This window comes from Prionailurus viverrinus, chromosome B1 (assembly GCF_022837055.1).
Source record: "Prionailurus viverrinus isolate Anna chromosome B1, UM_Priviv_1.0, whole genome shotgun sequence".
NCBI lineage: Eukaryota > Metazoa > Chordata > Mammalia > Carnivora > Felidae > Prionailurus > Prionailurus viverrinus.
The window spans coordinates 6,185,868-6,209,771 of NC_062564.1; the positions used below are offsets into that span (position 1 = coordinate 6,185,868).

Sequence of the window (23,904 nt, forward strand, 5' to 3'; positions counted from 1 at the left end):
CTTAATTGTATATATATTTTTCCTGATGACACCAAAAATTTATCTTTGATGCAGTGATTTGCGACACTACCTTAACAATATAGCAAACGTCCACATGAACTTGGGTGTGTTTCTGGACCCTCACCACTGGCCCGTTTGTCTGGTCATGTGCCAGGACCACAGTTTTTTGTTTTTTTTTTTTTTTAATTTTTTTTTTTAACGTTTATTTATTTTTTGAGACAGAGAGAGTCAGAGCATGAACGGGGGAGGGGCAGAGAGAGAGGAGACACAGAATTGGAAGCAGGCTCCAGGCTCTGAGCCATCAGCCCAGAGCCCAACGCGGGGCTCGAACCCACGGACCGCGAGATCGTAACCTGAGCTGAAGTCGGACACTTAACCGACTGAGCCACCCAGGCGCCCCGTGGACCACAGTTTTAATGACAGCTATGTCTGCTGTGTTGGTCCCTTTGTAGCTTCTTTTCCAGGGACTTCTTAGTCTGATATATTTGCTTTTCCACGTGGGTTTTTGCATCAACTTGTCCACCTCCATCAAAACCTTTACTGATATTTTTTAATTGGGATTGCGTTCAGTTAGAGCAGACATCATTATGATGTTAAGCACTCCATCTAAGAACAAGGGATGTCTCTTCATTTGTTCAAAGCCACTATTGTGTTTTACAGGAGTGTTGTGAAGTTATTCTCATATAGGTTTTGCACATTTTCCTCTAAAGTTTATTCTTTGTTTTTGCCCATGGAGTTTTCTCTACCCGTGCAGCCTCTAACTGTATGTTATTTTATTTCTGGATCTTTGCTGAATTTATTATTTTAGTTTTATCAGTGATTCCAAGGGTTTTCCAGGTGTACTATTGTTTCCTCTGCAATAAAAATAGTTTTATTTTTAAAATTTTTAGCCACTTATTGACGTCTCTGTCTAACTAGAGTAGCTAATATGTCCACCGTATAACGTGGGATAATTGTGTACACAGAGGGCATTTTTGCCTTCTTTTGAATCTAGTAGAAATGCCTGTAGTATTTCCCCATTGAGTAAGATCTTGGCTTTGGTTGTATGCATATATACTAAAAAAAAAATAAAAAATTCTATTCTCTTGAGTGTTTCCATCAGGTATGGGTGCTTTACTTAATTATTGACAAATTTGGATTTAAATCTACCGTGTCTTATGAGCATTTTCCTGCTTGCTACATGTTTTTTCCTTTTTTTTTTGGTATGGATTATGTTTTATTATTTCATTTCCTCTTTTATTATTTTGATAGTTATACAATATTTAATTTCTTCTTGATTTCCCTAGACATTGCAAAGACATCCCTGCCTTATTACACTGTAATAAAAATGAGTACTTTCACTTCTTGTAAAATGAAAGGGCCTGAGAGTACTTTCACTATCTGAGCTTCCTGATACATCACCACTGTCAGGCATCATTGCTGGATACACACTGTATGTTAACATCAGAAGACTATTATTGATGGTTTATAGAATCAACGTTTATGTTCTGTTTTATTTGTACAATCAACATTCATCTAAATTTACCCCACATTTTAACACTTTTTGGGGTTTTTTCCTTCCTGTATATCCAAGTTTCCATTACAAGAATGTGGTAGGGTCTCCTCCCTAAGGAGAAAAGAAAAAGAGAGAAAAGAAAAAAAAAAAAACAACTTCAAGGTAACCTGGCTATGTGCCTACGTGACAACATCCCTCATGACCTTGTAAACCGAGACTACTTAATCAGACTACATGTTTGTGTGTGTTACCATATATGGGAGACAAAGAAAGAGAAAATGTATAAAAAAACTATGCTACGGGATGTTTGGGACTCAGTTCTTTGGGTACAAACCCAAAAGAATAAAAGCTGCTTCCTGGAAAGAAAAGCCTCAGTGTCACCACATTCTGTGTGAGAATCCTGCTCCAAGAAAACCAAGGACCCAGATCTGTCACAAACAGAGCAAGAGGCATGTACAAAATTCTAAACGAAGTTGACCAAAACAGATCAGACAATATATTAAAGAGATAAGACATCATGAGTAAGGAGGGTTTATCCTAGAAATGCAAGGTTATTTCAACATTCAAAAATCAGGCAGTGTAGCTCACTGCTCACAAACTAGAAAAAAACCCATATGATCATCTCTCTCAGTAGATTAAAAATACACACACTTAACAAAATCAAACATCCTGGTTCCAAAAATTCCCAAATTAAAAAATGGACAACTCCTACAAAGTAGGAAGTCAAAGGAACTTCCTCAACCTTGTAAAGGGCATCTGTGAAAGACCCACAGCTAACGTCACAGCTAATATTGAGGGACCAGATGCTTCTCCCTGAAATGCAGAACCAGACAAGGAAGATGGCCCTTACCACTTCCATCCAACATTCTGCTGGGAGTAGGGTTTCTCAACCTTGGCAACATTGACATTTTCGCCTGGGTAATTCTTTGGTTTGGAGGCTGTCCTGTGCACTAGAAGGTATTTAGCAGCATCCCTGATCTCTACCCATTAGATGCTGGTAGAAATCCCCTCTCCCGAATCGTGACAGCCAAAAATGTCTCCCTGGGACAAAAGTGCCCCTTGACGGAGAACCAATGGACTGGGCTCTGGCCGGTGTAAGCAGGCAGGAAAAAGAAAGCAAAGACACCCAAACTGAAAAGCGGGAAGCAATGCTGCCTTGATTTGCAGATATGGGGACCCACTTGGATGCCCAGAATTGGTATAAAGATTAAAGTGAAAACATTCAAGCTAAAGAAGACGCAGGAACAAATCTTATCTGAACTCTCCTTACCTGAAAACAGAGCCTCCAGAAAATACGGCCACCATTAAGCACTCCTCTGAGGGAGTTTCCTAAGAATGCAGCTGCCAGGGAAACAGACTGCCCCAATTCCCATGAGCATCACAAAGCCCAGTAGAACTTTCCCATAAAGCCCCAAACTCCCCGCCCTACTTCATTAGGTTTGGTATATGAACCTTTCATCTCTAGCTGTTTAGTGAATTACGCACTACTGAGTACTTCTGCGTGTACAGACAACACATGAAAACAAACCTTATTTTTCCTCCTGTTAATCTATTAAAAAAAATTAATGTTTATTTATTTTTGAGAGAGAGACAGAGCATGAGTGGGGAAGGGGCACAGAGAAAGAGGGAGACACAGAATCCGAAGCAAGCTCCTGGTTCTGAGCTGTCGGCACCGAGCCTGAAGCTGGGGCTGGAACTCACAAACCGTGAGATCATGACTTGAACTGAAGTTGGATCCTTAACTGACCTAGACACCCAGGCACCACCCTCCTGTTAATCTATTGTTAATTGCAGCCCCCCCCCCCCCCCTCATTGGACCCAAGTTGGAAGAAGAAAAGCTTTCTTCCTAAAACAGACAACGGGGCTATCTGCAGAACTTCACAGGGAATGTACAAAAGCTATTAGAACTATTTTTTTTCTTTTTTTAATTTTTATTTAAATTCCATATAGTTAACATAAATTGTAATATTAGTTTCAGGTGTACAATTTAGTGAATCATCACTTACATACAACACCTGTGTTCATCACAACTGCATTCCTTAATCCCCATCACCTATTTAACCCATCCAACCACCCACCTCCCCTCCAATTATATTCCCATATATTAACAGAAATGGAAATTGTAAAAATTATTTACAGTATCATAAAAAATGGTAATACTTACGTTGGGATTTGAACTTTGACAAAAGTTGTAAAAAGACTCATCTCAATAATACAAAACATTGATGAGAGAAATTACAGAAGACCTAAATAAATGTTAATGGGTCAAAAGAGTTAATATTTTTAAGATGTCAATTCTCCTTCAAATAGATCTGAAATTCCACATAATTTCAATCAAAATCCAAGCAGGGTATTTTATTCTTTTTTGGTAGAAAATGACAAGATGATTTTAAGATTCATGTGGAAATACAAAAGATCTAGAATACATTAAACAATTTTGACAAAGAACAAAGTTTTGGGGCTTACATTATCTGATTTTATAACTTATTTATAAAACCACAGTAATCAAAACAATACAATATTCGTATAAAGTTAGACAAATAGCTCAATGAAACAGAAAGTCCAAAAATAAACCATACATCTATGCACAACTGATTTTGACTCAGGTACAAAAGCATGAATGCAGTGGAGAAAATAGCTTATCAAGAAATGATGCTGGAGCATTTGGATATCTACATGCAAAAGACAAACTTAGGGCCCTATCCTTACCATATACAAAAATTAACTCAAAATTGATCCTAAAACTAAGGATAAAGCCTAAAACTATAACATTTCTAAAAGAAATCATAGGAGAAAATATTTGTGACCTTAAAGCTGAAGAACCTACTAAATACTGAACTTGTATACCACCATTTAAAATTTTTATTTTCATTTAAAAAAATGTTTATTTGTTTTGAGAGAGAGAGGGAGAGCAGGAGCAAAGGAGGGACAGAGAAACAGGGAGAGAGAGAATCCTAACCAGGTTCCACAGTTAGCACACAGCTCCATCCATGCAGGGATTGAACCCACAAAATGTGAGATCACGACCTGAGCCAAAACCAAGAGCCCAACTGACTGAGCCACCCAGGTGCCCCTTTATACCACCTTTTGTATGGCAAAGGTGATTGGTTTTATCTGTTTTATCACGCCATTATGTGATTCTAAATCTTCTTAGCATTCACTGTCACTTACTTGGTGAGGACAATAACTTTATCTTCAATACTGAGTTGAGCTCACACTCCCAAGTAAAGGTGTTACCATTTCTTCAGTTGTTAGGCCAACCATTTGTGATAATGATGTGATTATGGATCAGAGATTTGAGTCTAGGAAGTGGGGTTTTGGCTCAAGGTATGCATGTGCTCAAGGTAATTCTTTAGAACCTGTGTGCTGGTTGGATCCTATTAACAGCTGCTATAACAAATGGGGATGAATGAATGCATAGATGAAAGGAAGACTGGAGAGGATGGTGGTCCATATACATACATATACCCTGCCACTGGATTTAGTAGAAAAGTCCTAAACATGTGTGGTTTCCAGTTTCAACTGACACCACTAGTTACTATGTTGCCTTGGACTGGTCAGATAACTTCCCTTGAACCTGGTTGCTTATTTGTGTAAATGAGATAATATTGCTCACTTTTTCTACTATGTTCTTCTGTGAGCATAAAATGATCCAACGTAGAATAAGACAAAGCTTTTTTAATTGTAAAGGAATAGGGGTGGGGAGGGGGAGAATCAGTCCACTGTTGCCCCCACGGTACGATAATGAACACCTCTAAAATGACAGAATTTTAGTGAGAATCTAGGAGGAAATACATTTATATATGCTTTGTAAATTGAATAAGAACCTTCACCTCCTAGGTAAGATTAATTTTGATAATACCTCTAGAGCCCATGATAAAGGGCTCAACAAACGTCAGCTACTATTTCTACTATTAAGGTGGGTTTTTTGTTCGTTTTTTTTTTTTCAACGTTTATTTATTTTTGGGACAGAGAGACAGAGCATGAACGGGGGAGGGGCAGAGAGAGAGGGAGACACAGAATCGGAAACAGGCTCCAGGCTCTGAGCCATCAGCCCAAAGCCCGACGCGGGGCTCGAACTCCCGGACCGCGAGATCGTGACCTGGCTGAAGTCGGACGCTTAACCGACTGCGCCACCCAGGCGCCCCTGTTCGTTTGTTTTAACAGGAGAATGAAACTTGAAAAGTTTCAGTGACTCACATCAGTACCTCACAGCTAGTAAGTGGTGGATAGTAGTTTCCAAAGTCCAAGTCCAGTCTGACTCCAAAATGGAGCCCGTACTCTAATCATTAGGTTACAAGGAAGTCCCTTTAACTTTAAAATTGTTTTCCACTTAGCTCCGGAATGGGATGTGTTCTACAGGATAAAACACAAAGATGGGGCTGAAATCATTGGAAATGAAGGTTTTTATACATTCGGTGGTTCATCCTTTAATACAGACGGCATGGACCCTTTAACTGATTTAGTGTTTCAGGGAGATTAAACACAAACCAAGCAAGCCCTTCCCAGCCCTAAAAGTCCTCTCCAGGAACACGTGGGAGCTCGCGCAGCCCAGCCAAAGCCAGCAGCTCCCAGCAGCACGCGTGCGCGCAGTGCCCGGGGTGGGCCCTGCGGGAGTGGGCGGAGCTCAAAGGGCGGGAGGTTTGAATCCCGGGGAGGCTCAACCGCGCTGCTACAAGGCTGTTCACCAACGCTGGTCTTCCCCGCTCCCTCCCAGGTTCGCCCGATCCCGCCCGGAGAAGTCCGCTCCGGGATTTGCGGGCGGCAAAACGCGAGTGGGATGGCCCGGCAAGGCTCCCCGCGCCCTCACCCCGCCTCGGTAGTCAGAGGTTTAGGGTACATCTCTAGCCGGGATCTGCGGCCCGGGGTCCCACATCCTCTCGCTGGGTCGATGTGCGGGATCCCCATAGACGGGTGAGACCAGGCTCCCCTCGCCCCACAAAGGATCTGGGACCCTGGGTCCCCAGAGCCCCCCCGCGGGGTCTGAAAGCTGGCTCCCCCGCCTCCCACAAGATCTGAGGTCCAGCGTGCCCCCGTGGGATCTGAGGTCCGAGGTCCCCCCAGCGGGGTCTGAGACTCGGCTCTCCCCGCCCCCGCAGGGTCTGAGGTCCAGCGTACCTCCGGCAGGCATCTGAGGTCTAGGGTCCACCCCCCCCCCCCAGGGGTCTGAGACCCGGATCCCTGTCGCCCCGCCTCCCCGCGGGATTTGAGTCCCAGCGTCATCCCAGTGGAGCCAGAGACTCGGCTCTCTCTCCTCTCCCAAGTGGGCATCTTAAGTCTGGGGTTCCCCCACCCCCCAGCGATGTCTGAAACCACCCCCCCCCCCCGCAGGGCCTGAGGTCTAGTCCTGCGGGATCTGAGGTCCGGGATCCCCCTAGCGGGGTCTGAGACCCCGATTCCCTTCACCCCCCTCCCACCCCCCCCCCCCCCACTCAAGATCTGAGGTATCGCCCTACTGGAGTCTGAGACCCGGTTCCCCTTCGCCCTCCAAGCCCCCGCAGGATCTGAGGTCCAGGATTCCCCCCGATAGGATGTGAGGCCCGGGGTTCCCCCCACCCCACCGCGGGATCCGAGGCCCGGGGTCTCTAGAGGTGCCCCTGGCCCCACGAGCTCTCGCGCACGCGGAGGAGTAGAGGCCTGGCTCCCCGAACCGGAACTCCGTGCGCCGACTACAGGGCGGCACACGAGGAGTCGGTGCGCGCGGGGGAGGGTGAGACTTCGCTGTAGGAGATTCTGAGCAGTTATCTCTCGGAAGTCCCATCCGGCCTGCGACCTAGGACTGTGCCTCCTAAGCGTCCGCCGCTCCCTGGTGCGCCAGATGTGGCTCCGGGAAGCTTCCAAGTGTCCTTACGGAGACAGAAGGGTTTGATTCGGGGATTTTGGGGGACACCCGTCCTCGTAATTTCCGAGAGGACCGAAAGACTCGCAGAGGGGGACGCTGACCAGCGTTATTAGGCTGCTGGACGAATCCGAGTCTGGGCGCTGGAAAAGCCCCTCGGTCTCCTTTAACGCGAGCTGGGACTTTACCAACGCTCCTCCTCCCCGGGCTGTTTAGAAAACGCGGATTAGCAGATTTCCTCAGAGCCGGAGGGGAGGGGCGCGCGTCAGTCCTGCGCATGCTCAGTGCCACCCGCTCTTGGCTAGCGCGGCCTGGGACGGTGCAGCGGGTTCGCGTGTTGCGGGTCTCTCATGGAGGCTCCCGGGACGCCAGGCGGCGGGGTCTTGAAAGGTGAGGGGAATTCCCGCACTCTGAGTTGAGTCGGAGGCGGCGGGCGGGCTTGACGGCGGGCGCCCAGATCTCGGCGAGCGTGTGGACGGAGCTCGCGGGGCTCGTGGGGACGCGAGCTTGGCCTTTCCGGAAGTCAGCCTGGCATCCTGTGGAGGGAGGCTGTCCCTGTGTGCGGTGTTCTCACCGTCCCTGTGGAGAGTGGGGGGCTGTCCCCGAGTCCGCTACCGTCACCGTCCCTGTGGGGTGCACCTGTAGGGAGTGGGGGGCTGTCCCCGAGTCCAGTACCGTCACCATCCCTGTGGGGTGTCCCTGTGGGGAGTGGGGGGCTGTCACCATCCCTGTGCGGTGTGGCGGGGACTGTCCCCGAGTCCAGTACTGCTATCGTCCCTGTGGGGTGTCCCTGTGGGGAGGGCGGCTCTCCGAGTCCAGTACTGTCACTGTCCCTGTGGGGTGCCCCTTTGGCGAGTGGGGGGTTATCCTGTGGGGCATGGAGGCGACTGTCCCCCAGTGCGGTGCTGTCACCGCCCCTATTGGGTGTGGGGCTGTCCTTGAGTCCCGTGTGTCACCACCCTCTGTGGATGCGGGGGCTGCCCCCCTGTACACAGTGTAAAGTTGGGTGGTTGTATGGTCCTTTGTGGAGAACATGCTCTTCCCTAGGAAAGTTGAGCACGGTTTGGGAATTTGGGGAGTTAAGCAGGGTTTAGGAATTTGGGAAGAGCATCCAGCGTTAAGAAGGTAAGCCCCACATGCGCATGAATAAAGTTGTTCTTGGCTTGAAGTTTTAAGAACCGTAGTAGCACTGATGCTGTTTGGCGTAGGTGTTTGTTAGAAGAAGCTTTAAATTTACTTTTTGATGTAAGTAGAACAAGATGAAAATCTGTTGAAATCCTTGGAGAGGAATGTTAGAATTTCAAATATATTACATGTCGTGGGTTTTTAAAAAAATTTTTTTTTAGTATTTGTTAATTTTTGATAGAGAGAAAGAGACTCCCAAGCAGGCTGGGAGCTCTCAGCTCGACGCCCAGGAACTGTGAGATCATGACCCGAGCGGAAGTCGGATCCTTAACCCACCAGCCACCCAGGAGCCCTAAATCGGTTGCGTGTTAATATCTTGTTTGTTTTCAGATGTAGTGGCCTATGTTGAAGTCTGGTCAGTAAACGGAACAGAAAATTATTCAAAGACATTTACAAACCAACTTGTGGACATGGGAGCAAAGGTGAGAAACTCATTTTCCCCCGGCTGCGCGTGGCAGTCCTCTTTACGTGATAGAAATACTTGGATTTTCTTGTTTTGGGAGTTACTGCTTAGAACACAAAGGAAGAAGGACAAAGGCGGTGGGTAGGTGGCGGGTGGGCCACGTTGCATGATAGGACCACATTATAACAGTAGGATTACAGAACGGTTGGTTTTGTGGGTGGTGAGAGGAGACTCTAGGATAGACACGGGGCTTCTGCCATTGGTTAATTGGATGCAGGATGTTGTTGGCCGAAGTGAGAAATAGAGGAGGAGGAAGGAATCTTTTAAGGGAAAGATTGCGAATTTGGGCCTATTGAAAACATCTGACGGACATTTGGATCCACACGTAGGGAATTTGAGATAGTTAAGGCTAGAGGTAACATTTTAGGGGCAAGACCCTGTGGGCCAGGTGTCATGGCTCAGGTGTTTAGGATGCAAGGTGCTGAGAGTGGAGCCTGTTTAGTGTGTGGAGGACAGGTGACGGGAGCCCTGGACCCAGGGACGAAAGGAGAATGCCGGGAGATTCTGGAAAACAAGTCTTCGCGTCAGAAGAGGGATGAACTTCAAAGATGGAACTTTAAAACCATTAACTTGGTGAGGAGATCGTTGAAGGCAGGGCCAGAGTTTAGGCTGAGGCAAGAGAGGCACCCAGGGTGTAAAACCCAGGGTGGCATTCACCTACGGGCAGAGAGGGTGCTTCTAAATTTTGTTGTCTTAGTCCCTTCCCTGATGGAGAGATCAAAGGCTTTGTTTTAAAAAAAAAAAAAAATTAAAAAAAAAAATTAAAAAAAAAAAAAGGGGGGGTGCCTGGGTGGCACAGTCGGTTAAGCGTCCGACTTCAGCCAGGTCACGATCTCGCAGTCCGTGAGTTCGAGCCCCGCGTCGGGCTCTGGGCTGATGGCTCAGAGCCTGGAGCCTGTTTCCGATTCTGTGTCTCCCTCTCTCTCTGCCCCTCCCCCGTTCATGCTCTGTCTCTCTCTGTCCCAAAAATAAATAAAAAACATTGAAAAAAAAAAATTCAAAGGCTTTGTTTTGATACCTGCTGCAGACTTGGGCTAAAACAAATTACACTGGCTGAGAAAAAGGCCATGGAGTGTGGGAGCTGACAAAATGGCCTTTAATCGTAGTATTAAGGGGTGCCTGGGTGGCTCAGACGGTTGAGCGTCCGACTTCAGCTCAGGTCTTGATCTTGTGGATTGTGAGTTTGAGCCCCGCGTGAGGCTCTGTCCTGACAGCTCGGAGCCTGGAGCCTGCTTTGGATTCTGTGTCTACCCCTCTCTCTCTGGCCCTCCCCTGCTCATACTCTGTCTCTCTCTCAAAAGTGATAAACTTAAAAAAAAAAAAAAAAAAAAAAAAAAAAAAGAGTAGTATTAAGATCTTAGATCTCCTTGGATCTTTTTTTTTTCTCTTTTTTTTTTTTCTTTAAGGTTGTTTATTTTTGAGAGAGTGAGAGCGAGCAGGGGAAGGGCAGAGAGAGGGAGAGAATCACCACGCTGTTGGTGCAGAGCCTGACGCGGACCTTGAGATCATAACCTGAGCCGAGACCAAGAGTCAGATGCTTAACTGGCTGAGCCCCGCCAGGCGCCCCTGTTTCTCACCTTTTAATTGAGAAAATTTTCAGATAGAAAAGTTGAACAGAGTGACTCAATTTTTTTTTTTAATTTTTTTAACGTTTATTTATTTTTGAGACAGAGAGAGACAGACAGAATGAATGGGGGAGGGACAGAAAGAGAGGGAGACACAGAATCAGAAGCAGGCTCCAGGCTCTGAGCCATCAGCCCAGAGCCCAACATGAGGCTCGAACTCACGGACCGCGAGATCGTGACCTGAGCTGAAGTCGGCCGCTCAACCGACTGAGCCACCCAGGCACCCTGACTCAATAATTGTTAACATCTTAACATACTTGTTGCGTCATCGTTTCTTCTATGCAGTATATTTACGTGTGAAAGTGTTTTTTCCTAAACTGTTTGAAAGTAAGTCCCAGATAAAATTTGCCCCCAAACAGGTTCAGTATGTATCCTCTGAAAACAAGCAGTTTTCCTGTGTGATAGGCCATTTTCACATCTGAGGGAGACAGCGATGGTTCCGACTTGACACCTGTTACTTCTAGCAGCGTTCGAGAGCCCCACTGCCAACTGTACTTGGTTTTGTCTTTCCTGTCCGCATCTGGTGCGTGTCTGGTGGTATATCATCATGGCTTGAAATTCTATCTTTCTGCATGATTTCGTATATTTATTTTGAGTCTGTTCAGGGCTCCAGCTCTTAATTTCCATTGGGTTTTTCCTTCTTGATTTGTAAGCATTCTCTCTATTTTTCAGTTGACCAGAATCTTTTCTGGCCATATGAATTGCAAGATTTTCAGTTAACTCTGTGGTTTGTCTTTTCATCTTCTCTATGGTATCTTTTGTCGATAATTGTAACCCAGATTATTTCTTTGTGGTGAGCTTTGTTGTGTGGGTCTTGTTTAAAAAAACACAACTGTCTGTGCCTATACCAAGGTTATGAAGATTTCTCCTGTGTTATTTTCTGAAAGCCTTATTTTGCCTTTTACATCTAGATTTACGGTGCATCTGGAATTGGTTTTTATACATGGTATGAAAGAGTTGTTTCATTTTTTTCCATGTGAATATTCTTTTATCTTAGCACCATTCATTGACAAATCTCCTTTAACTGGTCTCCGAAGTAATACCTTTGTCATCAGTCAGTTCACCATATGTTTCTGTATCTGTGTATCTGTTCTCATGACAAACCAGTCTTAAGTGTTCTTTATAATGAAACTTCAGAAGTCTTTCTTTTTTTTCCTTCCAAGGTGTCCTGGCTGTTCTTTGACTTTTGCTTTTCCAAATAAATAAGAATCAGTTTATCAGTGTACAGCGTAAAGCTTTTAAAAATTTTTGAATGGGATTAGGATTGATAAAAATAGACCAGTATGGAGAGAACTGACATTTTTATGAAATTGAATTTTCCAGCCCATGAACCTGTATGCCTTTGTTGATTTTGGTTTCTTTAATTTCTTTAAGTAATGTTTCATAGTTTTCTCTGGGCAGTTTTGATGCTATTATAAATGGCATCTTCTGGGGCACCTGGGTGGCTCAGTCGGTTAAGTGTCTTACTTCGGCTCAGGTCACGTTCTCACAGTCCGTGAGTTCGAGCCCCGTGTCGGGCTCTGTGCTGACAGCTCAGAGCCTGGAGCTTGTTTCAGATTCTGTGTCTCCTTTTCTCTCTGACCTTCCCCCGTTCATGCTCTGTCTCTCTCTGTCTCAAAAATAAATAAACGCTAAAAAAAATTTTTTTTTAATAAATAAATGGCATCTTCTAAATTCCTTTTTCTGTTACTTGTATATAGAAATAGTTAATTTTTGCATATCTGCCTTGTGTGCAGAAGACTTAGCAAAATCATTTATGAGATAGGGCTTTTTTAGGATTTAAAAAAAGTACACAATTGAATATTATGTACACATAATATTCAATTTTTTGAATTTTATTTCTATTTTTATTTCTATTTTTTTCTAATTTTATTTCTATTTTTCTAATCCTCATACCTTTTATTTCTTTTTCTTGATGTACTGCACTGGTGAGGACCAGTGTTGAATAGAGTGCATATATCAGGCATCTGTCTGGTTCCTCTACTCAAGGGAAAACTTTTGAAATTTTCACCTAATGCAGTTTTTTTTTCTTTTTACATTTTAAGACTAACTTTAATCTCGAAATCACATATCCATATACCTGTTTCCTTTTTTGTTGATTTCTCTTAAATGCATGTTTTATCAAAGATTGTAAACAAATATTTACCATGTCTGTTACACGTAACACACAGGAATGGCTTTTAACAGATACCCATCGGCTTCCCCCACAACATTTTTTTATTATAAATACAGGTATCAAAACAATCCTGAACATATTTTTGATACTACTAGTGGTCAGCACCGACACCACTTCAAAAATTAACACAATTTGTGATGAGAATCATTGTACCTGCTACTTGAGACAATTTCAACTTGAATCTCTTGCACTAAGATGGATAAAGCATGCCATTTCTGTTTTTCCTTTTTGAGATTTTTTTACTTTTCAGAAACATGCTTCCATAGCATCTGATTCTCCGTGCTTTCATCTTGTAAACCTGAATTCTGAGTACTCGAGGTTTATGGTTAAATGACAGTGCCTTAACAAGAGAAAAAAAATGGTGCCGCGTTTTTCCTCCTGTAAGCTGAAAATATAATGGTGTACATATATTAAATATATTCTCACAAATTTCCAGGTCATGTTTCCCACCTGGAATTCTTTTACTTAATGTGTGGGTGTTTTGCATTGTCATTTAACATGAGTAGAAGGTTGTTGATTTAAGACAAGTTTGAGATCCACTGAAATTAATTGTTGTATGTCCTTCTGGTGGCTGTGGAAGCTTCACATTTTCTTTGGACATCGTGAGACGTCTTAGCTCTTGAAATACAACTTTAATGCTATATGAATTTTGCCATTTTGCTGACACTGGTATACTCCATGCACCCACCATTCTACTGGAATTATTAATTCCATTCATATTAATTTTGGTTACAAATCTAACTGATGGAGGAGCTTCTCGGTATTTAGGTCCACATTCTGCTTTCAAGCTATATATTGTTTTTGTCCATGGTGGTCCAATAATCATGCCTTCCCACCTTAGAGGTGTCATATCTTCATCATCTTCAAGGCCCCAGCTAACCATACCATCGCCTACTCCTTTTTGTCCTTCTTCAAGTTCTTCCAACAAGCGGAAATTACGAGGAGGAACTTTAACTCCTGTGGAGGCCACCATTTTCTCCTGTAGCCCCACCTAATGCAATTTTTTTTTAATTGGAGTGTGGTTGACATACAATATTATATTAGCTTCAGGTTTATAACATAGAATTCCACACATATATATTATGAAATGATCACCAGGGTAAATCCAGCTACCATCTGGCACCAAAGTTATTACAGTACTATTGACTGTATTCCCTATGGTGTACTTTTCATCTCCATGACTTATTTTGTAACTGGAAGTTTATACCTTCACATATTTTGCCCATTTCCTCACCCCTCTATCCTCTGGTACCCACCAGTTCTCTGTATTTATGAGTCTGTTTTGTTTTTTAGATTACATATATAAGACCTATTGTATGCCTAATGCAGTTTTTTTTAACATCAGGTCCCAACTTGCTAAGAGTTTTCTTCATGAATCCACTTTCTGATTTCATCAAATGTGTTTCCTGCACGTAGTGAGATGATCTTAAGATTTTTACTTTGTTAACGTAGTGAATAACCATTTATTTCAATGTTAACCAACTTTGTAGTCATGGAATAAACTCAAGGGGTGGGGTTGTATTATCCTTTCTGTATAATTGTTGGTACAGTTTGCTTTCTTTTTCTTTTTTGCAAATATTCAGGGAGTGATACTGGCTAGTCATTTTCTGTTCCTGTGGTTTAGTACTAGTGTGCTGGTTTTATAAAACAAGTTGCAGAATTGTGACTCCTTTTTATTCTAAGATGGTGTGGTTTGGTATTATTTATTTTTAAAATTTTTGATATAATTTGCTGATGAAGCCAACTAGTCCTGGCGTTTTCTTTGTAGATTTTTTAAAAAACTTTCTGTTACAGTTTTTAATTTGTTTGAAAACAGGATTATGCATTTTTTCTATTCTTATAAGTGATTTTAGAAAGCTATTTTTTTCTTAGAAATGTATCCATTTTATCTAAAATTTTCAAATTTATTGGATCAAAGCTATTCATAATATTCTGGTTTGAATCTTTTAATGTCTTCATGATCTATAGTGATACCTTCTTCATACTGATAGTGGTTATTTGTACCTTCTCTCTTATTTTCCTTATAACGTTTATCTGGGTTTTACTGACTTTATTAGTTTCTCCAAAGAACCATCTTTTGGTGTTCTTGATCCTCCTTTTCATTTGTATTAATTCTGGCCTTATTTTTATAATCACCTAACTCAGTCTTTGGTTTTAATTAGTTGCTCTTTTTCCAGCTTTTTCAGATGGGTGCATTGATATTCAACCTTCTTTTTATATATGCATTTTTTTTATGACATTGTTAAATTAACATTTGTTAAGTGGAACTCAAGGTGCTGGATGGTGAACACAGTTCAACAACAAGCCATAGAGAAACTGAAACAGTTTATTATTAACAGGTCCTGGAGGAGGTACATGACATACCTGGAGGGGCCACATGGGGAGGTCAGGGCAGGGTGCAGCCAGAGAGAAGGCAGGCCTCAAGGATGGATGCTTTGGGCTTCCTAGGCTGGGGATGGATTAGTCAATTCACATCAAAGAGTAAGGTTTTGGTAGCTCCATGGGATCTTATTTAAGGGGTACACAAGGGAAAGGACCTTGGAGGTGAAGGAGATGGTTGGTCACAAGGTTCCCCCGGGGAACTGACATTTGCTTGTGACCTTGGGGGCTATCTAGGGTGTGTGCTTGCATGAGGGGTTAGTGCTGGTTTAAGACCCCTGCAGGCTGCTTGGCCAAACAAAATGGATGCCACGGCAGCAGTACCCTGGAGTAGCTTAGCTAAACTCTCCACAGCATTGTACTTCTGCATTTCTCCTGAAGCTGGGCTTTCCCTGTGTTCCACAAGGCTTTGTTGGGTAAGTTGCAGCATCTAGGTCTGCTTTTCTGTTTTATCTAGTGGTTTATGTTCTCACTTCATCTCTAGATAAGCTTGATATTTTGTTTGTTGTTGGGCATTTTTTTGTTTTGCTTTTGTTTTTTAGTTGAGTATTGTATATATTTAAAATTGTTCAGCATTAGTTTGAGACCTAGAATTGTATTTTCTTTTTTCAAAATAGATTCATGTTTGCTTCAGTCATGATGTTTTTAGTGCTCATAATCCAGGATTATCTTAATCCAGTTGCAGGATTGGAGATTATTTAAAACTGGACTGTAGACCTGTGTGGGTCCCTGTAGGTGTGGTTCACCCTTGCTTCTGTATCAGCCCTTTGGGGTCTCCATCCAAGATGTGAGGGCTTTGCCAGATTCCCTTTTCCCATTCTGAGGCCGGCAGTCCAATTTTTGTCCCCCTTGTCCTCAGAGGCATTTAGAAGTGCTATGCAGTGTTTGCCAAATTTGACAAAGCCCTAGGAAAAGAATAACCCAGAATGCTAAACTCTTCTGATTGTGTCCATCTGTACCTAGAATCTTGGCTCAGTAATAATCCCTCACTGCCTCAACAGCTCTCCATGGCCTTCTGGTAGGTAGATAGACAGATATGTTTGTGTATTTTATCAAAACAATACATACATGTTGCTTAAAAGGACAATTTTGCAGTGCTGTGAAGTTCATAGTAAAAACAAAGAGAAACCAACAATCCTTTGGTCTACACTTCTCATTCTGTTTTATTAAGGCAGCCTTTTTCAGATCAGTTTTATGTTTCTTTTGATATTTACCTTTATATTTCCCAACAGTGTGCATATATTATCTTGATAAAATTAACTGTTGTTGAAAGAATTATGTATTGGATGACTTCTATTTCTGGAAAGATTACATAGAAGAGGAAAATTCTTTGACACTATGAGTTTGAACATGCCTTTATTATACCTTTCTTTACCTTTGATTGATACTTTAGCTGATTGTGAATTGCTAGGCGTGTATTATTTTTCCTTGAAGGCACTTTTCCATTGTTTCTGACTTCCAGATTGCTTTTGGGAAACTTGATGCCATTGTCGTGTCTCACTGAGTGTGATTTATCCCCACCTTCACCTTTAAAGAATATTAAATCTTTCTTTACTCCGGCTCTACTAAAATGTCATGATAATATGCTCAGTGTGGCACTGCTTTCATTCTCATGCTGGGCCCTTAGGGATTCTTTTGATCTAGAATCCATGCCCTTTCATTTGAGAAGTTTTTCTTGGATTATTTCTTTACTGATTTCTTTTCCATTTTCTCTATTCTTGTATTTCTTCAACTAGTCTTACTTAGCTCCTCATTCTCCTGGTCTGAGCTGATGTTATTACTTATCTTCTATTGCATCCATCTCCTTGTCTTTTTGTTGTCCTTCAGGGGAGAGTTTCTCAAGTATATTATTGTCCAGCATTTCTATAAGCATTTTTTTTTTTAACTTATGGCATGATATTGTTAATTTCCAAGAGCTCTTTAGTTTTCTGATCCTTTTAAAAAAATATTTTCCCCATCTTAATTTTTCATGAGCACAGTATCTTCTGAAGATTTAAATGAATGTTATTTCCTTCCAAATATGTTAAATAAGTGTTTTAATTTCATAAGTATTCTCTTTATTGTCTGTTTCCTGTGAATTTCTTTTTGTTTATGTCTTTGGTGTAGAAAGCTTATCTTAAATGTCCTTAATTATCTGACTCGGCTCCCATGCTCTCTACTGAAAACGCGTTGCCAACTCTAACTCTTCACGTCAGAGGTTTTTTGAGAGGGAGTAGAGATAAACACACGCATAACACACCATCCTAACTGGAGCAGATAGGTTTTTTAAGTGGCTTGGTGCATTTGTTAGAGTAGTTTTGTGTGACAGATTCTGAGAAATGGAATTGCTGGGGTGGGCAGTTTAGATGTTTTCCTTTTGACAAATATTGAACAAAGTGTCCTTTTTGATCAACTTTACTTATCCAATTGTTCATAAGTGGTAATTTACATTTTGTTTTCTGCCTTTTGTCTACAGGTTTCAAAAACTTTTAACAAACAAGTAACTCATGTGGTGTTCAAAGATGGATACCAGAGCACTTGGGACAAAGCGCAGAAGAGAGGGGTGAAGCTTGTCTCGGTGCTCTGGGTCGAAAAGTGAGTTTATTTTTTCTCTGTATTTTTTCTCTGTATTGAGTATCGGTCAGGTGTGGAGATAGTTCACATACATCACAGAACCAGATAAAATTTGATTTGGTCTTTTCTCTTGCCTTACTTGGGCAAGTCATTTAATACCCTCAAGCCTCCATTTCAGCAGCTGAAAATGGATGTAGTAGAATCCACAGCCCTGCCCACGGGGAAGGTGACTGCGCAGGCCCTGGGACACGCGTACTTGGTGTACCGAAGAGACAAGGGCGTAAATGTGGTGCGGCCAGGGCTGCCAGACTGAAGTGCTGCACGCGAGGCCTACACAACCGATGTTCTTTTCTCACTGTCCTGGGGGTTAGAAGCCGAGGTCAAAGTGTTGGCGGGACTGCTTCCTCCTGAGGCCGCTCTCCTTGGTTTGCTGATGGCTGTCTTCTCTCTGTCTGTGTCTTCTGGTGTGTGTGTGTGTGTGTGTGTGTGTGTGTGTGTGTGTGCATGCATGCATCTGTCCATCCGTCCATCCTAATCTCCTCTTCTTCTAAGGACACCAGTTGTAATGGATTAGGGCCCACCCTAGTGATCTCATTTAACCTTAATTGTCTCTTTAAAGGCAGTATCTCCAACTATACTTGACACTTGGGGAAAAAAGTATTTGAACTGTGCAGGTCCACCTCTACATGAATTGTTTTTTCAATAAAATCAACATTTTTCGGAGATTTGCAAGAATTTGAAAAAACTCACAGATAAACTGCAGCCTCAAAATACTGATGAAAATTAAGAAATTAGGTATTAAGAATACAGTATATAATACATATAACACTACAAAATAAGTGTTAATTGCTTGTTATCAGTAAGGCTTCTGTTCAACAGTAGGTTATTAGTAGTTAAGTTTTGGGGGAGTCAAAAGTTACACATGGATTTTTGATTGCACAGTGAGGGGTTGGTGCCCCTAACCCCCATGTAGTTCAAGAGGCAACTGTACAGTTACATTCTGATGTACTTGGGGTTGAGACTTCATATGAATTTTGTGGGGAACGTAGTTGAGCCCGTGACAGGTGCAGTTAAGGTGAGAAGTGGAGACTGAGGCCAGAGGGCAGTGGGGCATCAGATGACATGGGGTCTTGTGGGGTGTGAGGAGAGAAGTGTGTGGGACAGCAGCAGGAAAGTGGTTGGAGGCTCCTGAGCATCCAGCCTAGAGATGTCACCTGGACCATGGTGGCAGTGATGTGGTCACGAAGAATGGTCAGATTCAGGATATATTTTTGAAAGTAGTGCCACACTAGATCTGAGGATTTGGATGCGTTTGTAGAGCAGGGGAAGAATCAAGGGTGACTGTGAGGTGTTTGGCCCGAGGAACCAGAAATACGGTTTGCTGTTTACTGAGACTGGGAAGGCCTCAGAAGCACCAGGTTTTGAGGGGCAGGTCATTAGTTCTATTTGGATATGCTGAATTTGGGGTGTTTATTAGACACCCCTGTGGAGGTGTCAGGTAGGCAGTTGGATATATGAGTGTGGAGCTCCTGGGGGAGGTTGGAGATTAAAATGTGGGAGTCTTCTGTATACAGATGTTGTTTAAAGCCATAAGTCTGGCTGTGATCTCTCAGGAAGTGTAGATAGGGAAGAGAAGAGGTTCCAAGGTTGATCACTCTAGTGTTGGGGTGTTGAGAAGGAAAACGAGTGAGGATGGGATTCTAGAAAGCTGTCAAGGAGGGGATAATGATCAGCTGTGGCAAATAGGTTGAGTAAAGGCAGGTGCAGAGCCTGACAGAGGGCTCAACGCCATGACCGTGAGATTATAACCTGAGCTGAAATCAAGACTCAGACACTTAACCAACTGAGCCACCCAGGTGCCCGTAGATCTGTCCATTATTGAATGGGATATTGAAATCTCCAAAGGTTACTGTTATTGATACTTTCCCCCTTAAGTTCTTTCAGGTTAGCATGTCTCTTCAAATTTTCTTAGTTTTCTTTCTCTGAAAATGTCCTTAATTCCATCATTACTTGTGAATCATATTTTCCATGGATGTGCAGTTCCAATTTGACAGTTTCTCCCCCACCCCGAATTACTTAAAAGGTTTTTCCTGTAGTCTTCTGTCCTCTGGTGTTCTTTGAGAACCCTGTAGTCATTCAAATCATTTCTCCATTATAAGTAGTGTGTCTTTTTTTCTCTGATGTCTTTCCACTTTTTCTCATGGTCTTTGGTTTTCAGAAGGTGAATGTAAGTGTTTAGGTATGGTGAGTAGATTCTTAGATTTTAGTAGATTCTGTGTATATTTCATTGAGCTTTTTGAATATGTAAGGTTATGTACTGGTTTCTAAAAACAGGATTAGTTTTTGGCCATTATTTCTTCAAATATCTTTTCTGTCCCATTTCCTCCTCTTTTCTTGGTTATTCTAACTGTATATCAGGGACTGGTAAAGTTTTTCTTTGAAATGACAGATAGTAAATACAGGCATACCTTGGATATATTTTGGTTTTGGCTCAAGACCTCTGCAATAAAGCAAATATCGAATAAAGTGAGTCAAATGAAGTGTTTGGTTTCCCAGTGCATATGAAACTTAGGTTTACACTGTACTGTAGTCTTTTAACTGTGCAATAATGTTATGTTTAAAAAAAGTACATTCGTTAATTTTAAAAAATAGTTTATTGCTAAGAAAATGTTAATCTTCATCTGAGGTTTCCTCCAGTCAAAATCTTTTTGCTGGTCCAGGGTCTTGCTTGCCTCAGTGTTGATGGCTTGGCTTGCTGGCTGATCAGGGTGGCAGTTTCTTAAAATAAGACAATGTTGAAGTTTGCCATGTTGATTGGTCCTTCCTTTCACAGACAGTTTCTCCGTAGCACGTGGGGCAGTTTGATAGCTTTTTGCCCACAGTAGAACTTCTTTCAGCTTTGGAGCCCATCCTCACAAAGCCTGCTGCTGCTTTCTCAACTCAGTTTATGTCGTGTTCTAAATCCTTTGTTGTCATTTCAACAATCCTCACATCATTTTCACCAGGACTAGATTCCATCTCAGGAAACCCCTTTCTTTCTTCTTCCACGTGAAGCAACTCCTCATTTGTTCACATTTGGTCATGAGAGCACAGTGATTCAGTCCCATCTTCGGTTCTACGTCTGGCTCTCGTTCTCTGGCTCCTTCCGCCACATCTTGCCTCTACTTCCTCCATGAAGTCTTGAATTCCTCAAAGTCACCCATGAAGGTTGGAGTCCACTTGTTCCAGACTCCTATTTATGCTGATATTTTGACCTCTTCCCATGAGCCACGGATGTTCTTAATGGCATCTAGGGTGGTGAGTCCGATCTGGAAGGTCTTCAGGTTACTTTGCCCAGATCCATGAGAGGAATCACCATCTATGGCATCTATAGCCTCGTGAAATGCATTTCTTCAGTAGTAAGATGTGGAAGTTGAAATGATTCCTTGATCCACGGGCTGTGGAATGGATGCTGTGTTAACAGGCGTGAAAACTGCATTCGTCTCATTGTGCGCCTCCATCAGAGCTCTTGGGTGACCAGGTGCGCTGTCATTGAGCAGCAGTGGTTTGAAAGGGATCTTTTTTCCTCTCAGCAATAAGCTCTCAACAGTGGGTTCGCAATACTCAGTAAATCATGTTGGAAACAGACGTGTTGCCATCGGCTGTGTTGTTCTCGTCCTAGAGCACAGGCAGAGTCGATGTAGCCTAATTCTGAAGGGCCTGCGGATTTTCAGAATGGTACGTGGGCATCGGCTTGCACTTAAGGCACCGGCTGCGTTAGCCCCTGACAACAGCGTCTTCCTTTGAAGCTCTGAAGCCAGGCATCGACTTCTCTCTGGCGGGGAAAGCTCTGTAGCATCTTGTTCTAACAGAAGGCTGTTTCACTGACACTGAAAATCTGTTGTTTGGTGTAGCCACCGTCACTAATGATCTCCGCTAGATCTTCTGGAGAACCTGCCGCAGCTTCTGCATCAGCACGTGCTGCTTCACCTTGAGCTTTTATGCTACAGAGACGGCTTCTTTCCTTAATCCTCACCGACAAACCTCTGCTGGCCTTAAACTTTTCTTCTGCAGCTGCCTCACCTCTCTCAACCTTCATAGCGTTACAGAGAGTTAGGGCTTTGTTCTGGATTAGGCTTTGGCTTAAGGGAATGTTGTGGCTGGTTTGATCTTTTATCCAGACCACTCAGACTTTTTCCCTGTCGGCAGTAAGGCTGTTGGCTTTTCTTATCATTTGTATGTTCACTGTCCTGGCCCTTTTAATTTCCTTCAAGAATTTTCCTTTGCATTCACAACTTGGCTAACTGCTTGGTGTAGTTTTTGGTTTGTTCTGGCTTTTGACATACCTTCCTCACTAAGCTTAATCATTTCTAGCTTTTGATTTAAAGTGAGAGATGTGTGACTCTTCCCTTCACTTGACCATTTAGGGGTCATTGTGGGGTTTATATTGTAATTGGCTCAATTTCAGTACTGTTGTGTCTCAGGGAACAGGGAGGCCCGAGGAGAGGGAGATGGCCACACTGCTTGGTTGGTGGAACAGTCAGAACACACACATTTATCAAGTTCACTGTCTTACGTGATGGGTGTGGTTCGTGGCACTCCAGAACAATTACAGTAGTGATATCAAAGATCACTGATCACAGATCACTGTAAAAATATTGTATTGAAAGATTTTGAAATATTGGGAGTATTACCAAAATGAGACATGAAGTGAACAAATACTGTTGGAGAAATAGCGCTGATAGACTTGCTCTCTGTGGGGATGCCACACACCTTCCAGTTTGGAAAGGATGCAGTATTTGCATATTAAAGCTAAGTAAGTAACATGAGGTGTGCCTTTATTGTAGGCTTTGTGGGCCATGTGGTCTTTATTCAGCTACTGAATTCTTGTAGTGAAAGGAGCCATAGAGAATGAGCAAACAAGGGGTGGCTGTGTTTGTTCTAAAACCAGGTGATGGTCCACGTTGACTTGGGGGCCTTAGTTTGCAAATCCCTGCTGTGTAATATGGTCTTCGCAATTTCCCCACTTGACCCTGATGCCCTGGTGTTTTGTTATTTTTCAGTCATTTTTTTTCTTCACATTGACCCGCCTTCATGTTCATTGACTCTTTTCTCCATCAACTCCATTTTGTAATTAAGCCTATTTATTTAGTACATTTACTTCATGTATTTTTCAGTTCTGCCATTTCCACCTGGTTCTTATGTATGTCTGTTTTTCAGCTGAGATTTCTATCTTTGCTTTTCTTGTCTTTCCTTACATATGTATTTTCTATTCCCTTGCAAAGTATGGTGACAGTAGATCCTTTAATCACCTTGTCTGATAATTTCAGCATTTCAGGGTTGGCATCTATTGACTGTTTTTTTTTTTTCCTGGGAACATGTCACATTTTCCTGGCTCTAAATGTGACCTTTTAACTTAGGGTTTTATTTTGGACACTGTTAATGTTATGTAGGCTCTGCATTCTTTTATACTGCTCTGAAGATTGTTGATTTTGTTTTAGCACACAGTTAACTTGTTTAGCTCTAAAATTCAGAATGTCATTCTAAGATGTGTGTTGGACATTTGCTTAGATTCACTCAGTTCATCAAGCCTTGGCCACAGGCTGATGTCACTTTGCCTTACGCACATGTAGATCAAGGGATCGGTCAGGGAAATGGCCTTTTCTGCTCCGAACTTGAGGTTCCTCTTCCCTGGCTTGTTTCCTGGATCCTTGCCTCATTCTCTGGTGGCCCTCCTTGCCAGGACTTCTTCCCCTGGTTCCTTTGGCCAGAAAGACAGCAAGTTCTCCTGCCCATCACCCCCACACCTGCGGAGACTGCCACTGCCTTACCTCAGGGTAGAGACCCAGAAAATGTGGGAAAGCTGCAGATTGTTTGCTTCCTTTGAAAATACGCCTTTTTGTTTGTTTCTAAAGCCTTTTTAAAATTTTCACAATGTATGTATGACTTAATAGTGCATATGCAGGAGATTTGGTTTTTAGGACTAAAAACAAGTGGAACCTAGTTTTTGTTTTTGTTTTTGCTTTTGTTTAAGCATCTGAAGCTAGTCTAATTCTTGTCCCCTTATAAATTATTTGATCTTTCTTCAAGGGGACCCAGGGGTTTTTTGTTTTGTTTTGTTTTGTTTTTTTCTTTAAAATCTAGTCGTTTTCTTTAGTGGGTTTTGAATTGATGCAGTTGTTGATTCTAATTCTAGGTTGGCCCTTTCAA

General features: G+C 42.6%; 2 protein-coding genes across 9 annotated transcripts in view; one reads left to right on the top strand and one right to left on the bottom strand.

Annotated features, from left to right (window-relative positions):
* The first annotated feature begins 6,343 nt into the window (after nt 1-6,343).
* MCPH1 (microcephalin 1) overlaps nt 6,344-23,904 on the top strand; it is a 276,612-nt gene continuing 259,051 nt past the window's right edge. For 2 of the 8 annotated variants that reach the window (XM_047855478.1, XM_047855483.1), the window contains exons 1-3: nt 6,833-7,724; nt 8,850-8,941; nt 17,618-17,736. In XM_047855478.1, coding sequence (XP_047711434.1) covers nt 7,685-7,724; nt 8,850-8,941; nt 17,618-17,736 — 251 coding nt within the window. In that variant the 5' untranslated portion in view covers nt 6,833-7,684. Of the gene's footprint in view, nt 6,410-6,830; nt 7,725-8,303; nt 8,460-8,849; nt 8,942-17,617; nt 17,737-23,904 lie in introns of those variants that run through there. The other 6 variants (XM_047855480.1, XM_047855479.1, XM_047855484.1 and 3 more) reach the window with 6 other exon arrangements.
* Nucleotides 13,277-13,756, bottom strand: LOC125163393 (ubiquitin-conjugating enzyme E2 variant 2-like). Its single transcript, XM_047855032.1, has one exon. The coding sequence runs from the start codon at nt 13,754-13,756 to the stop codon at nt 13,277-13,279; it is 480 nt and encodes a 159-aa protein (XP_047710988.1).

Bases quoted from the DNA above. Each gene is read 5' to 3' on its own strand.
- LOC125163393 (XM_047855032.1), bottom strand. From the start codon at position 13,756: ATGGTGGCCTCCACAGGAGTTAAAGTTCCTCCTCGTAATTTCCGCTTG.